This window comes from Vicugna pacos, chromosome 1 (genome assembly GCF_048564905.1).
Source record: "Vicugna pacos chromosome 1, VicPac4, whole genome shotgun sequence".
NCBI lineage: Eukaryota > Metazoa > Chordata > Mammalia > Artiodactyla > Camelidae > Vicugna > Vicugna pacos.
Genome location: NC_132987.1, coordinates 44,190,910 through 44,208,132, shown reverse-complemented (window position 1 = coordinate 44,208,132; position 17,223 = coordinate 44,190,910). Strand labels below are relative to the sequence as shown.

At 33.9% G+C, this 17,223-nt stretch overlaps 1 protein-coding gene and 1 long non-coding RNA gene across 4 annotated transcripts in view; one reads left to right on the top strand and one right to left on the bottom strand.

Moving 5' to 3' along the window:
- Positions 1 to 17,223, top strand: part of SPATA16 (spermatogenesis associated 16) — a 203,246-nt gene that overhangs the window by 93,839 nt on the left and 92,184 nt on the right. For all 3 annotated transcript variants that reach the window (XR_012072647.1, XM_006200791.3, XM_072961099.1), the window contains exon 4: positions 1,204 to 1,293. Coding sequence is in view for 2 of the 3 variants with exons in the window: in XM_006200791.3 (XP_006200853.2) it covers positions 1,204 to 1,293 (90 nt within the window). In the remaining variant the exon portion in view is untranslated. The remainder of the gene's footprint in view (positions 1 to 1,203; positions 1,294 to 17,223) is intronic.
- The window catches only part of LOC140696389 (uncharacterized), a 57,378-nt gene that overhangs the window by 9,224 nt on the left and 30,931 nt on the right, over positions 1 to 17,223 (bottom strand). The window lies entirely within an intron of this gene.

Here is a 17,223-nt window from a genome sequence, read left to right as displayed (position 1 = left end):
TTTCCATAAGCAGTGTTTCTGGGAATGGAATTATTCTCATCTGTGTGTCTGTTTTTTTAATCTGGAGCTCATGAATAGCCTTAAAGGGTCACAGGAATTTCCCAAATTTGGGCAATCATGTTCACGTGCATTTTTCTGAACAGAAATCCATAGCTTTCATCTGATTCTCAAAAATGCTCTCATAAAAAGATGAAGAACCACTTACCTCAATAATGAACTAATTCCAAGTGATTCTCATCAACTTGTGGAAAATAAAAAATATTGTTTAATACTCCTGTGTTTGTTCTGTACCATTTTGTATTTCATGGCCATAACACAACACACTGTTACAATATAAGTTACACTTCAAACTTTCACTAATGGCTGTCTCCTCATTCAGTGATGGGTGGTGGTCTACATCTGTCTAGTTCACCTCATTATATCAAATGCTTGAACAGTGCCTGGCTCTCGGTGAGGCAAGAAGAAGAATGGCTACCAGTTTATCTCCAGGGGAAGAAGGCAACTGTGGGGTGACTATCTGCTTATCTGGGCTTGGATTGAGATTCCAGGATTCTACAAAATAATGGAAGAATTAGCAAGTAAGGACAGATAGATTATCGTATCCCAAAGTCAAGCCCTGTAACTTCAGTAAAAGAAAATGGAAACCGAAAGCGAACAAGGGCCTTACCAAAAGTGGCAAGGTCATGACCAGAGTCCTTAGCCAATGGTATAGGGCTCCTTCCATTCCGCTACATTGTCCAGCTTTGGGAGGACCCAGGGCCTAACCATAGAGTGCAAATAAGCATATCACTCAAATTCCAGTTTCCCTTCTTGTACCTGAAATACAGCTAACGATCTCCTCCTTCATTACAGGTAGACATACCATAAATTACCTGTGATTTTTCCCTGACTTATTAACTATAATTAAAAAAATCATGCCTTATATGTAATATAAGTTGGGTTCAAATTCTTTGCCATTGTCATGTCTATAAAAGTTAGCCAGTGTTATAAATAAAATGGCTTTCATCATGCAAACTTGGCTTTTCAATAATGCTTGTTTATTTGTCTTAAATGACAATTACAGGAAGGAAAAATGATTCATTCATTAGTATCTTTTAAAATACATAGCATGTAAAACTGAATGAATGTTATTTCATTCCTATACACTTCTGGTAATTGACTTTTAAAAGCTTAATAACATTTGTATTTATTTTATCTTTTCAGGAGCATTGTTTTAAACCCAGCCTATTTCCGAAATCATCTTCGTCAGGCAACAGTGTTTAGATGTCTGGAGCGATATTCAGAAGCTGCTCGGTATGTTTGTTGTAACTTTTGTGAAGATTTATTTCAAGTTAAATTGATTTTATTCTCAGCTTCTGGTAATAGCATAATAGGACTTTCCATTTCTCTTGTGGAATATGATTTTACCAGAATTATTGTCTTATAAATGTCAAACCAACAATTATTGACTATCTTTTTCTTTAATTAAAGCCATTCTGTGTTCATAGCTGTTAGTAAAATTCAAACTTTCCAGGCATGAGGTCACTGATAATGATGGGGAAACTTCCAGAGAAGATGAGAAATGGACCTGACCTCTTGTTCTCAAGTAGGTTCCTGATCCTGGTTGTTAAAGACACACTTTTGCAACTACCTTTTTTTGAGTTCTGGAAATAAAATCCAACTACGTAAAAAAGACCCCAGCATCACATTTCTAGAGAAGTCAGCATCACTTATAATACCAAGAGTTGTTACAGGTGTCCTAAAGTATTGTCTCTTGAACCCACAATACGCCTCATAAAAACCTAGTGAAGCAGCTCCTGATAAGACTCATCCCCAGAGCCTAGACGTACAGCAAAACATTGCAAGAATCGTGCAGCAGCCTGAAGGCTCTGCTCAAAATTCCTTCTCCCCTGTAACAACTTAAGCTTTTTCCTCCGACTCAACCTCATCATATCAGACTCCCCTTCCCTTTGATAAATTCTCTCAAAGAATTTTCTTCATCTCTCAGTATACAGGTCCCTGCTGTTTCTTACCCATCCACTTTACCACCCCAGGAATTTATCAGGAAAGTGTGACTGGTTTCTGCACGTACCCCAACCATAACTACTAGGGAGAAACCCACAGTAATAGGAACGGGGGGCCCAGGTTGCTGGTGGCTACTATCTCTAGAACTTCTGGAAATGACTCGTTCTTGGAAAATGAAATTTAAGGAATTTAAGTGGATAATGAAATGATCCCATAAAATTGATACCATGAGTTTGACACGAATTCCATTTTATAAGATGGTCCTAGGAGTTACTTGAATTCAATTAAATGATAGATATGGAAGGCAGAAATAATCACAACTATTCTCACTTTGCAGTCAAACAACCAATATGGGAAAACATTTATTTAACTGTGTTCATGTCCACTTTGAAAAATTAAAATAGGTCTTTATCAATCTCTTTTTTCACATTTTATTTTTCCTTATACTCTTTTCCTAAATGTTTTATCTTACATATTCACATACAACTTCTTCCTAGTTGGTATTTTCTCCACTGAGTTGTCCCTATGGCTCACCTGCTGTCCACACACACTATGTAAGTGAGAGGGCGTTTAAGAGATGACAGTAAGCTTCCTTCTGTCCCACACTTTTTAAAGGTAATTAGCTACAAATGAAGCTAATAAGTTCAGCATTAAGAGATACAATTATCTGTAAAATAGCTTTCCTTGAGAAGAGGTTTATTAATGTGTCTTCTGAATTTAATTGAAAGATAATAGGAAAAAGCTAGATGCAACTTCAGAAGCAGATTGCAACTAGTTAAAAGCTGCTAGTGGTGTGCTGGGTAAGCTTGTACAGACTCTAGGAAGTCAACTGTTAAATATTCAGGAATATCAGGAGATGTTAACTTCAGCTGTTAACTGTAGGAGAAATTAGCAATGCTGGGAGAATTTACACTACAGAAATTGGCAAATGTTACAAATCCATACTTTTTGAGTTTAGGAGAGAGTCAGATACCAGCATATCATTGACTATAACTTAACTGTATCTAACCTAACTGCGTGACTTAAATTTGTGATAATCTTTATGGTTCCTGAAACAAATTAAGAAACAATGAGAAGTTGAAAATTAGGAATTTGTCAGTACTCACCATGTAATATCGGCAGTGACTCTCCATTTCCTTTGACATTTATATCCCTGCAGTACAATAAATATATCTATTTAATAATATTTGATGACTAGCTTGACAATGCTCCTTGAGAAATTTCCTGATAATTGTTGGCTACAGCATTGTAGACTTTCCAACAGAAGCAGACACAATTTCTTTCATATACAAGTGTTTTTCATCTTGGTTTCCTTGGCAATTATAATCCTCCATGTAGAGTATTAGTCATCCTTCCTCCAACCCCCAATCCGTCACTAAGGAAGAATTAGCTGTGTATTTCTACATACATGAGCTAGACAGCAGAATTCTAGAGCAGAAATAACACATTCAAATGCTTACAAAGCCTATGCAGATAGTGTGTGAAGGAGGCCAATTAAAAGATAAAAGGTACACAAACTAGGGAGAACTGGAGTTCATTCACTGGAGCGGCCATACAATTTATTTTTTGGATTAAATACTGCCATAGTGAAGTAGGCACTATTAAGAATTATGCAAAGAAAACAAGCATAAACCAGGACTGTCATGAGCACACTGACCTTGCTGAAGGGAGCAGCCTTATTCAAGTCCAGCTAATGTTCCTGTATAGAAATACAGGTTCAATGTAGCAGATTTTTCAATCTTCAAGAAATAGTATAATAATCTAGAGCTTTCCAAGAAACTTACTGACTTTTAAATGTTGCTAATTATTTCAAGTTTTTCAAACACAGTTCATCTTAAGAAAGCTGAAATAGTCCCATTCATGAAAATGTAATTCATTGAAGAATCAATTTGCCAAGTGACCAATTTGCAGAATTCACCAAATTTAAAGTTTACTAAAATCTTATTTTGAGAAATAATCTTGCTGACTAATTAATAGAAATACATTTTCTTATGTACATATTTCTCATAAACACATTCAGCAAATTTTTTAATGTTTTGCAGTTTTTCAATTTTTTAAAAGCTAAGGTTATGGAATGATTTATTCTCATAAATATATTCTTCTTATGTATATGATTATTACTCTACCTTTCTATAGTACATCCTATGATTATTTCCTTCTTATTAATATAACCAAAATTTAAAAGTCAAACAGTTTATATTAATTTCTTTCTGATATTTTAAAAGTCCTTTTTTTGTTTATAACATTTCATCATTTTTACAATTCTTTCCCCAATTTTTGGAGAGTGATCAAATTTGCCCATGTGATAAAATGTATTTTTCACTGTTTACAACAACTTGTATTTAAGGAGGCAATCTGAATAGCATTCTACTTTATCTTCTGAAACTAGAAAGCCAAGATAGGGAAAAGGACAGTGGCCAACACAGTCTGGGCTTTGGATCCCACAGAGGTGAGACTAAAGCAAAGAGAGAAATTGAGGGCCCAGAACTCTGGAGTCCTGGCTACCTTCAAATCCATCTGCAGAATTATTATAAATTTTCTAAAGAGTAACAAAAAGCTAAGTTTTAGTAGATAAACATATTTATAAATCTAACAAATTGGTCATTCAACAAACTCATCATCTGAGAAGCTGATCTGAAGCCCACAGGAGGCTGTGTGTGGGTCACAGCTTCAGATTTTAAGCCTGGATCCAGTCTTATCTCCAGCCCTAAATGGAACCTTGAATTTAATCCCTCAAGAGGAAGGGCTGAGCTTCCTCCAACCAGCAGAAAGATTCCTTCCCACATCAAATTTTGTGCAAAGCCAGCTGGGGGAAGATTTTGGTCTAAAAGGAGCAGTTCACTATTAGAAAAAGATGTTATTTTACAAAGTTCAATAGCGTTAGTTAATTTACTATCTACAACAAATCTGATTTGCTCTTTGATTTTGAAATATTATTATTTAATGTCATGTAAGTTATATAATATTGTGAGAAAGATTAAATAATACAATATGCATGCCAAAATTTTCTTATCTTTGCCCTTCTTAATGTACTGCACTAAATGACACATTGGCTCTCAGAGCTATTTTATGTTACATTCGCCTTTCAGGATTAAAAACACAAGTTGGTAAGATGCTACCAAGCTGTATCAGTCTGCTTGTTGATATAATAAGGGTTTTCTCCCTCATAATTAATTCTCAGCTTTGCCTCTCTCACTCTCAACCTCTGACAGCAGCTTTTAGTTCACTCCTATTTTACCATTTTGGCTACCTGCCATTCTCATCCTCCTCCGCATTTGCCTTTTATTCTGATTTCTTTTTCTCTTTCTTTTTTTTTTTTTTTTTGACTCTTACTTTTTCTGGGGAAAAAAAAAAATCCCTTCCTTGTGAACATCCCCTTCCTTCTAGTCATTAATAAGCCTTTCTCAAATCATCTTATTCCTTCTTTAAGACTTTGGCTTTCCTTGGGGATTGCCATTATTTTATATGATCAGTGATTATATTTGTTTCTGCTTTATCTTATTTTTGATATTCTGAGACAAATTAAAATACTTGAATTTTCTGAAAATCTGCTCTCTGGATAAGTGTACAATGAAAACCTCAAACAATAAATTCCTTAATAATGATTATTTTAGAAATGAATGGTCAGCTATGCCTAAGGAGTGCCATATTAGAGTACTGAGTGAGAATTAGTATAAAACTTCAGGTCTGGGCTCTCTATGAGTATCAAGATGTTCCAGGGTTCTTTGCCAGGCAGTGTGTTTCTGTTAAGTCAAATCAAACTGTGGTATTTTAAGATGCATTAATTCATAGCTACCCTCATTGACAAGCAAGATAGTAGAGGTTAGTAGAGACGGAAGTAGGTGGGTTTCTTGAGACCCAGCAGGGGACTTGGGGATTTGGCTCTGTTGTTATTGTTTTCTTATGAAAGTTGTTCCCACTGGAAATTGGAAATAATGCATACATAAATCACAATCTATCAAAAGAAAACAGTGATCCAAAAATAAGTTGAAGTGTTTGTTCAGAAATCTGGAAACATAAAACAGTGGTGTTGACGCAGAAAATCAATCACTCAGGAGTAGTAGTACAACAGCAAGCAGGGAGAAACTGTGTCAGCTTTTTTGGTGTCATGGAACTCAATGATTTTAAATGAGATTATTATGTATCTTGCAAGGGAGGAGAATATACTGACAGGTAGACTCAAGACAAGTGATACTGAAGAGATGATAGTAGTGTTGGGAGCTTATTTTAACAGTTCTGATTCAAATGGAAGCAGAAAATCCATTCATTCACCATGCAAGATGCTAAAAATACACCACAGGGTTTTTTTGTTAAAATAAGTTCTCATTTATGCCTACAAATAGATTAAATGACGACTGTAGGCTCATTTCTATTCTTAAATTGGCCATCTGCCTGATGGGCTTTCTTTCTGTTTATTGGAGGCAGTCCACCATTGCGAGAATAGCTTTAGTGTGGTCGGGCTTAGCCAGTCATACGTAACATACAGTTATATGTTGGAAGGTGGGCATGATCATTCCTCCATTAAGTGACTTTCCTTTTCCCTACCTATGACAAAGCTGCATGAATCCTAAGCGCTGTAAAAATATTGCTTCTTAATGTATGATTTCTAAAACTCACATCAATGAAGAGATTTTTAGTCATTTCACATGGCTTAGGTTAAATATCTAACTATAAGACTATACAACACACCCAACTTTTACGTATGTAAGGTGTAGTGTTTGTGATTTTAAGGGAGAAAGTGAAGGTTCAAATATACTACAGCTTCAAGTTTCTAGCCGTCTCTTACGTCTTAAGGATTTAAAATTGCAGATTTATAAATGTCTAATTTTATCATGAAAACACCAATTGTATAAGGCTATAATAATATCAGGTGGCTAAAATGTAATTCTGTTGCCTTAAGAAAAGTTTTGAACATGATCCAAATTATAAGTAAATCATTGTAAGGATACATAATCTTACATAAATAGAGGAAAAAACATTAAACTCAGGCTGTTAAAAACAGCATCCAAAAATCCATTAGGGGAAAACAAACATTGATTGACTTTGTGAATTCCTCTCTCTTGCTGATGTTTATCTTTTTTTTTTTTTATTGTTTTGGGGTTTTTTGGGGGGGTAATTTGGTTTATTTACTTATTTATTTTCAATTGAAGTACTGGGGATTGAACTGAGGACCTCATGCATACTAGGCATGCAGTCTACTGTTGAGCTATACCCTCCCCCCTCTGATGTTTATCTTGGTAATTATTTTTGTCCCTTTTCTTTTTTGAATGATATACCATGCATTTGCATTACCTCTAAGCACTTCTAAAATAATTTAGAAATGCATACAGTTCTGGGACTACACGTACCTTCCAGGACTACGTGTACCTTCTGCAAATAGTGTAGTGGGTTACAGAGGAAAATGTTTTTCATTGCTATAGATCTAACCTTGCGTCTTTAAAAAAGTGGGTGGAGCAATGAGGACAACACAAGAGAGACGGTAGTAAGGCTCCGGGGTGTCACATTTTAAATGTGATGAAATAAGATTTCTTCCCTCCTTTTTCCCTTCAATCAGATGTCTACCTGATTTCACATTTTCTACAAAAATGGAATGTAGAAAAGCAATTAAACATTAAAAGTTTAATGTAAAAGAGCTGATGTTTAACTCAGAGTTCTGAGCTGTTCTCTAATATCAAAGTGTTGCCAAGTAAATCAGAGTTGAGTCTGTAGATGTTAAAATTATAATAAATGGATCAAAACCTCTGTGTTTTTAATTTGTAAATTGGAGATAATAATAGCACCTGTGTCACAGAGGTTATTATAAGGATAAATGAGACAATTCACATTGTGCACTTGGCACAGTACTTGGCACATCATAAACGCTCAATAAAAAATGAGCTATTATCATTATTTCTGTTGTTGTTGGCAATCAGAGCTCTCTGAAGATAGATGAAGCTACCTCAAGAGACAATAAGTTTCTCAACATTGAAACCACAACATTTTGAGCAATCCTTTAGCTGAAATTCTGCACAACAAGAAACAAAACTACACCCCAAGACTATTAGATTCCGTCTCACTCCAAGAGTCTGCACATTTGTGTTTTTGGAAAGACCCTGTTAACATAGGGGTTAAAGGACAACGGTTTGGCTGCTTTAAGGAGTTAAAAGGGGCAAGATTCTAACTTTTAAAAGAAATTTTGTGTATGAATATATTATGAATTTTAGCATCCTATTTCAGTCTGAGTGATATTCTAATTATTCCTGAAGGGAGTCAGACTGTGGAGGTCTCTGGGGTTGGTAGATGGAGCTTTAAATCACATAGAAAAAGAAAAGTGTTCAGGTCACCTCATTTTTACTCTAATTCTCCTTTTATTTTCCCCTTTCCTCAATTCTGTCAAAAATAGCAATACCTCCACAAAAGATTTAGGCTGAAAATACTGACACTACCAGAAACTCCAACTGAAATTCATAAACTTTTTTTTTTAATACTGGCATTGGTTCATCACACTATAATTCACATAAATTAATCTCGATGCCACTAATTATGAAAATTGCTCATAAGTCAAAAGTTCTGATTTTGTACCTGTCTGCTAAAGAGGAATCAGTTACACTAGAGAATTATAGTCAAGCCAGGGAGAGTTGTGTTCTATTCCCAAGACTACAAATAACTGCCTATGTGTGACCGTGGGCAAGTTAATTAAGTAAGCTCTTTGAGTTTCAATTTCCTCAACCATAAAATGAAGATAATAATACTACTTTACAAAGTAGGCATAAGGAGTAAATAAAATAATGAATATAAAACACTAAACTCAGTGCCTGGCACAGAGTTACGCCTTCAGTGATTCATCATTACTCCTGCTGATGCTACTGTCGTTGTTGTTACGAGAATGAACAACAACAACAAGAGCATTTTTGAAGAAAGGTGTTTAAAGTCCTACTACATTCACTCTGACTTAATTCTGTTGAGTGAAACTTTGGCATAAACATTATACTTCTGGACAAGCACCCCAACTTATCTCAATTTTAGCAGCCATCATCTATGACCACTCCCCCTGCTCTCTGCCAAACTATATGTCTGATGTTTGTCTCGCATTATCATTGTTCCTCACAACTCCGCGAAGAAATTATATTCTGAATTTTGTAGGTGAGGAAACTGAAGCTAGGGTTTGAATGACTTGTCAAAGACCACATCACTGATAAGTAGCAAAGATGGATTTCGAGCTTCATTTTATCATCAAGATACAGACTCCTGTGCACACATACACACACACACAGGAAAGTGCACTTGGTATTGTCAGACTTTTTCATATTTGCTATTTGGATGAGTTTGAAATGGTATTGCCTTGTTGTGGTTCACTTTTTTTATTGCTAATAAGCCTGTGCATTTTTAATATTTATTGGCCAGTCATGTTTCTTCTTCAGCAATATGTTCATTTGTGTATTTGCTTTGATTCATTTTTTCTTGTGTTTATCTTTTAATCATTGAATTTCAGGACTCTTTATACTTCTAGGTACTAATAATTTTTAGTTATATGTGTTGCAAGTAATTTCTTTCAACTTATGGCTTATATAATCATACTCTTCATTATACCTTCTTACTAAAAAATAAGCCTAAAAACTTAGCAGTCAGGAGTAGTCAAATTCCTTAAGATTTGCACTATTTGACTTTTAAGAAATACTCATCTATTTCAAGCTCAATAAGATAGCTTTCTATATTTTTTTTCAAAAGTTTAAAGTGTTCCCTTTGCCTTTAAAGTTTTGACCCAATAATAATTGATTTTTATATATGGTGTGAGGTAGGAATCTATTATCATGTTTTCCCCTCAATGGATATCCAATTATCTTGATATCATCTTATCAAATCCTTTTGTTATTGGTCTTCAATGTTGATTTTATCTAGATCAGTTTTACATATATGAATATGAATATGCTGATCTCTGGCCTGTGTTCTATTCATTTATCTATTAGTGTGTTGCACTGCCAAAACCACACTACCATAAGCAGGATAGTTTTATAATATATCTTGATACCTAGCAAAGCAAACCTCTCCAACTGTTTCTTTTTCAAGGATCTCTTGTCTATTTTTTGACTTTTACTCTTCTACATAAATGGTAAAAAGAGTGAATTTGAATTCCAAACCAAGATAATACAGGTTCTGATTAGGAATTCCCAAGAAAGACTTTTTTACTTTTTGTTGTACTCCACTAGGATTCAAAATGCAGATGGGCATGTAATTCTACCATTTAGCTCTATAAGAATTTCTCCTAGTTCTTTCATTGAACATGTTCATTCTTAAAGAAACCACTATGTAGGTGGGTCTTCTATTCAATCTGCACTATGCTCAGACCTCAGGCTTTGTCTCCTTTTCCCTACGCACATTTCCTTTAATGTGGTTACTAGACCACAGAGCAAAACTAGCTGTCCCCAAACAGGAAAGACAGACAGATAAAGAGAATCACAAGTTACTGGAGGAGAAATCTCTGAGCAGAAACCTCTATGGGAACCAGTGCTAGGGTAGGAAAACCTGAAGTGTAACTGTCAAATTTCTGGATGCTCAATGTGGGAAATTCTAAAAGTTAAAAATTCTAGGAGGGCCCAATCACAGGTCGGTGCCTACACTTTTATGAGTTTTACCACAAGGAGCTCTACCAAGTCCTCACAGTGAATATGAAAGAAAAATCTCCCCATGGTTCCAACAGGAGGAGGGGGAAAGGAATCATTTTGAAATATGCCAGAGCATTCTGTTCTTCTTAGCAAAGCTTGCCTACAAGAGAATGTATTTTACCAGAGCTTAATATACATAGAGGAAGAGAAATACTTAATTCCAGTCTTTTCTATCAATTTTGTCAAACCTAAATGGGTCGGGAGGAGGTACAAACTGGGGAGCACTGGTGAAATCCACAGTCCAGGAGCGCAGGCTCACCTAATATAAGTCACAGACTGAGACTTAAACATAGGACTTCAGAATGCTTCCTCTCCCCCAATATCTTACCACTACATTATCAAAAGCCTATTTGTAACAGTACCTTCTATGCAATACATCATGTTCCCCTTGTAATAAAAACCTATAAGTCATACTGAAAAGCAAAAAGACACAGTTTAAAGAGAATTAACATCAGAACCAGAATCATATGTGGCAGGAATGCTGCAATGATCAGAACAGGAACTTTGAAAAATATATAATTAATAATACACAGCTAATATGCTAAGGGCTTTAATAGAAAAATAAACAACATGCAAGAACAGATGGATAATGTGAGGAGAGAGATGAAAATTCCAAGAAAGAAACAGAAATGCTAGAGATTAAAAACACTGTAACAGAAATGAAGAATGTCTTTGATGGGCTCATTAACTAGAATGGTTATGGCTGAATAAAGCCGAATAAAGATCTCTGAGTTTAGGATATGACAATAGGAATTTCCAAAATGGTATACTAAAAATCAAAGAGAAAAGAGACTGGAAAAAAAAAGAAAAGAATACCCAAGAGCTGTGGAACAACTACAAAAGGTATAGCATGCATGTAATAGGAATACCAAAAGGAGAAGAAAAGAAGCAATATTTGAAGCAATAACTTATTACTACAATCCAAATATTACCATCAGACACCAAAGCACAGATCAAGGACATTTAGAGAACATCAAGCAGAGTAAATACCAAAAAACTACACTTTAGCATATTTTCAAATTACAGAAAATCAGAAATAAAGAAAAAATTCTGAAAAAAAACACAAGAAAAAAACATTTACATACAGAGAAGCAAAGATAAGAATTACACCTGACTATTCTTCAGAAATCATGCAAGCAAGAAGAGAGTGGATGAAACATTTAAAGTGTTGAGAGAAAAAAAACACCAACCTAGAATTCTGTACTTTGTGAAAGTATCTTTCAAAAGTGAAGAAGAAATAAAGATTTTCTCAAGCAAAAATTGAGAAAAATCTGTTGCCAGTAGATCTGCCCTGCAAGAAATGCTTTTAAAAAGTTCTTCAAAAAGAAGAAAAATTATATAGGTTAGAAACTGAGAGCTACATAAATAAAGGGATAACATGAGAGAATGAATAAGTGAAGGTAAAATAAAAATATTTGGGTTTTTTCATACTCAATAGACCTAACTGATAAGTTTGTACAAAATAATAACAGCAACAATATATTCGTTTACGGATGCTTATGTATATGCTTATGTATATGTATACAGGCACTTATGTATGCTTATGGATTAGTGAAATGAATGACAGCAATAACTGATTACAAGGGATGAGAGAGAAAATTAGGAATTTTTGTTATTTTAAGGTACTTGCCCTATCTGTGGAATGGTATAGTGTCATTTCAAAGTGTACTTGGATTAGTAGTAAATGTATATTGGAAACTCTAGGACAATAGCTGAAAAAAGTTTTAAAAAAAGAAGTATAACTAATATGCTAAAATGGAGAAAAAATTGAATCATAAAATGCTTAAACAAAAACACAAAAGGCAGAAAAAGTGTGGAAGACAAAAATAGAAATAATGACAATAGAAAACAGCTACAAATATGGTAGTTATTAATCTGACTATATCAATAATCATCTTACATGTTAATGGTCAAAAATAATGCCTAACTATATTCTGCCTACAGGCAACTCAATTTAAACATAAAGGCACATATAGATTAAAAATAAATGGATAGAGATATATCATGCTAATATCAATCAAAAGAAAGTAGGAGTATCTATATTCATTTTAGAGCAGACTTCAGACCAAGGAAAGTTTTCAGGGATAAAGAGGAGCATTACATAATGGTAAATGGATCAATAAATCAGGAATATATGACAATTCTTAACACATATGTGCCTAACAATAGCGAATCACAAAATATAGGACAAAAATTATAGAGACTTAAGGAGAAATATATGAACCCACCATTATAACTGGAGATTTTAATATCCTTTATCAGAAATAAAAAGGCCAAACAGGTAGAAAATCAGTAAAGACACAGTTGAACTCAACAACTGGACAAAATTGATATCTCTGGACTATTTCACCCAACAACAGCATATTATATAGTCTCCTCATTCGCACAGGGAATATTCACCAAAATAGACCACTTCTAGGCCATAAAATATACCTTAACAAATTTGAAAGAGCAGAAATCATACAGTATCTGCTCTCAGACTACAGTGGAATTAAAATAAAAAAGAATGACAGATAGCTGGAAAATCCCCCAAATACTTGGAGATTAAACACACTTCTAAATAACACATGACTCAAATAAGAAATCTTAAGAGAAATTTAAAAATATTTTCAACTAAAAAAATGAAAATACAATTTATCAGAATTTGTACGATGCAGTAAAAGCAGTGCTTAGGGCAAAAATTTTAGTCTTGAATATGTATTTTAGAAAAGAAGAAAGACCCAAATCAATAATCTAAGGTTCCACCTTAGGAAATTAGAAAAATTACAGCAAATTAAATCCAAATAAGCAGAAGAAAATGCCAGAATCAATGAAACTGAAAACAGAAAATCATTAGGAAAAAAATAACAAAACCAAAACTGGTTCATAGGAAAGATCAATAAAATCACTAAGCCACTAGCTAAATATGAGTAATAGGACACAAATTACTATACCAGAAATGAAAAAGGGAACATTACTACAGATTCCATGGACGTTGAAAGAACATTAAAGGAATAGTATGAACAACTCTATGCTCACAAATTTGATAACTTAGATTAAATGAACAATTCTTTCAAAGATAGAATTTGCCAAAATCACAAAGAAACAATCTAAATAGGCCTATATCTACTAAAGAAGTTGAATAGACATTTTGTTTCAAAAAAAAAAAAGGACTAGGCCAAGTAGGTTCACTTGTGGATTCTGCAAAACATTTAAGGAAAAAAAATATACCATTTCTGTACAATCTCTTCCAGAAGATAAGACCAGGGAAACTATTTTCTAACTCATTCTATGAAGCTAGCATTATCCTAATGCCAAAACAAGACAAAGACATTTCAAGAAAAGAAAACTACAGACCAAGATTTCTCACAAACACAGATGCAAAGTCCTAAACAGAATATTAGCAAATTGAATCTAGCAATATATTAAGAGATTATATACCATGATCAAGCAGGATTTACCCTAAATATGCAATGTTTGTTCAGTATTTGAAAATCAATTAATGTAACCCATCACATCAATACTCTGAAAAAGCATATGATTATATCAATAGATGCTGAAAAATCATGTAACAAAATCCAATATTCACTTATGATAAAAATGCCCAGAAACCTAATAATAAAGAGAAACTTCCTCAATTTGATAAATACCTACAATAAAAACCTATAGATATTATACTTGATGAGAAAATGGAAGCTTTCCCACTAATATCAGGTATAAGGTAAAGATGTCCACTTTCACAACTCCTGTTCAACACTATACTAGAAGTTCTAGCTAAGGCAATAAGCCAAGGGAAAAGTATACAGTTTGGGAAGGAAGAAACAAAATTGCCTTTATTCTCAGATAACTTGATCACTTATGTAAAAAATCTGAAAGAACTGATTTTAAAAAAAATCCTGCAACTAATAAGCAATTATAACAAGGGTGCAAGGTACAAGCCGAATACGCAAAAGTCAGTTGCTTCCTATATATCAGAAATAAATAAGTGGAATTTGAAATTTAAAACATATTACCATGTACATTAGCATCCAAACAAATGAAATACTTGGGTATAAAACTAACAAAATATATGATGAAAACTACAAAGCTCAGATTAAATATATCAAAGAAATACTAAATAAGTGGAGAGACAGTCTATGTTCAAGGATAGAAAGACACAATGTTGTCAAGATGTCAGTTCTTCCCTCCTTGATCTATAGATTCATTCCAATCAAAATCCCATCAAGCTATTTTGTGGATATCAACAACTCAATTCTAAAGTTGATATAGAGAGACAAAAGATAGAGAACAGTCATCTCAATCTTAAAAGAGAAGAGCAAAGTTGGAAAACTAACACTACCCAACTTCAAGATTTACTATAAAGCTACAGTAATCAAGACAGTATGGTATTGGGAAAAAAATAAACAAACAGATCAATGGAATAGAGCAGAGAACCAAAGCAGACCCACATAAATATAGTCAACTGACCTTTGACAAAAGAACAAAGGCAATACAACAGAGCAAAGATAGTCTTTTGAACAAACCGTGCTGAAATAGCTGGACACACATACACACACACTCACTCACTCTAGACACAGGCCTTACATTTTTCACAAAAAATTAACTCAAAGTGGATCACAGACCTAAATGCAAAACACAAAACTAAAACTCCTATAAGATAATGTAGAAACTCTATTACTACAACGGTGGATATATGTCATTAAACATTTGTCAAAACCCGTAAGACATTCAACACCAAGAGTGAAACCTAATATAAGCTATGGACTTTGAATGAAAACAATATGCCAATGTAGGTTCACTGATTATAACGATGTACCATGTGGTGTGGGATATAGATAGCTGGGGTAGGTCTGAGTCTGTAGGGACAGGAAATATATGGGAAATCTCCCTATTTTCTACTTTTCTACTTTCTACTTTTAGGTTTTGCTGTGAACCTAAAGCTGCTTAAAAAAAATTAAGTTTATTAATTTAAAAAAATTTAAAAATTTACATAGCTTTTTAAAAGATCCTCTAATGGGTGTTAAAGTTAGTAGGCAAACATTTGAGGAGAAATATAATATTAGCATAGTCTCAAAATATCTCCCCCAAATATTTATCAATTGAAAAGGGAAACCTAGTAACTTTCTGGTGAAGAAAACCAGCTAATATCACCTTAATCAAATGATCAAGGTTAACATCATCAGTAATGAAATGTCAACATTGTACCCTCTGATTGTATGCAGTGAGAAGAACAACACTTTGATAATGTTCTTGCCTAAAATGCATAATTTCACTCTAATCATGAGAAAACAGCAGGCAAACTCAATTTGGGACACATTCTACATAATAACCAGTCAGTATGCATTAAAAGTTTCAAGGAAAGGAAAAAAATAAGGAAATAACAAAGAATGGAGGACACTAATGGAACACAACTAAATATATTGTGGGATCCTTCACTGGATCCTGGAACAACAAAAACAAAAGGGCATTAAGGGAAAAAAACAACTGATGAAATTTTAAAAAGTCTGTAGTTCAGTTAATAGCAATGTGCCAATATTAATTTCCTGGTTTTATTCATTGCACTATATTTATGTAAGTAGTTAAAATTAGAGGAAGCTAGGGAATATTGGGTGGAAGGATATATTTTAACTCTCTGTCTATTTTTGCAACTTTTCTGTAAATTTTAAATTCTTTCAAAAAAGGAAAAAAATTTTAAAACACCTGTTCGTGATGTTTGTTTTCAGTCTGTCTTGTTTAAGAGTATCAGCTGTTCTGGGCAGGGTTTCTCTGATCATCTTATCCACCACATTCCCAAATTTGAAAGCCAAGACTTAACATTTTAAAGACATTTTTATCATCTCTCTCTCCCAACCTATTTCGGGATATCCTTTGCCTGCTATAATTTAAGAACATGTTCTTTTCCTACATCTTATTTCTCCTACAGATTCCATCTTAATTTTAGCTTTTGAAGCTTATTCTGCTATTCTTTTATACTCTTCTTTAATTACCTGAATCATAAAATTCTGTGCTAACTTCATTAGAATTGGGGTTAGACAATCAAGATCAGCAATCCAGTTTTATCACTTATAATTGCATTGGCCTCAGCAAGATCCTTAGCCCCCTATGAATGAGAATAATAATAATCATAGTACCTGGACTCGTGTCTCCAAAAGTTGTTACGAGAATCAACTTTCTCCTTTCCCTTGGATTTCCTGACATCATATTCTCTGGATGTTTTTTCCTACTTCTTTGACTTTTCCTTCTCTGTCTCTTATTCCTCAACCTACTGCTTAAAAATCAGTATTTTCAAAGGTTCTATCCCCTTACTCTTTTTTATAAATTGTGTTTACTTTTCCTTGGCCATTAAATTCCCTCTCCTGGCTTCAACTAATCAATATACTAATGACTCTAAATTTATGTCTACATTCTCAGATCTTGCTCCCTGTCTTCACATTTATATATTCAAGCACCTTCTGGTTATCCCCATTTGGCTGTATTATAAGCATCTCAATTAAAACATGTTATAAACTGAACTCTTTATTGCTCTCAAAAACTTAAGTCTCCCAATATCTTTACTGTCTAACATAAGGGTCTGATTAATTAAATGGTGAAAATATCC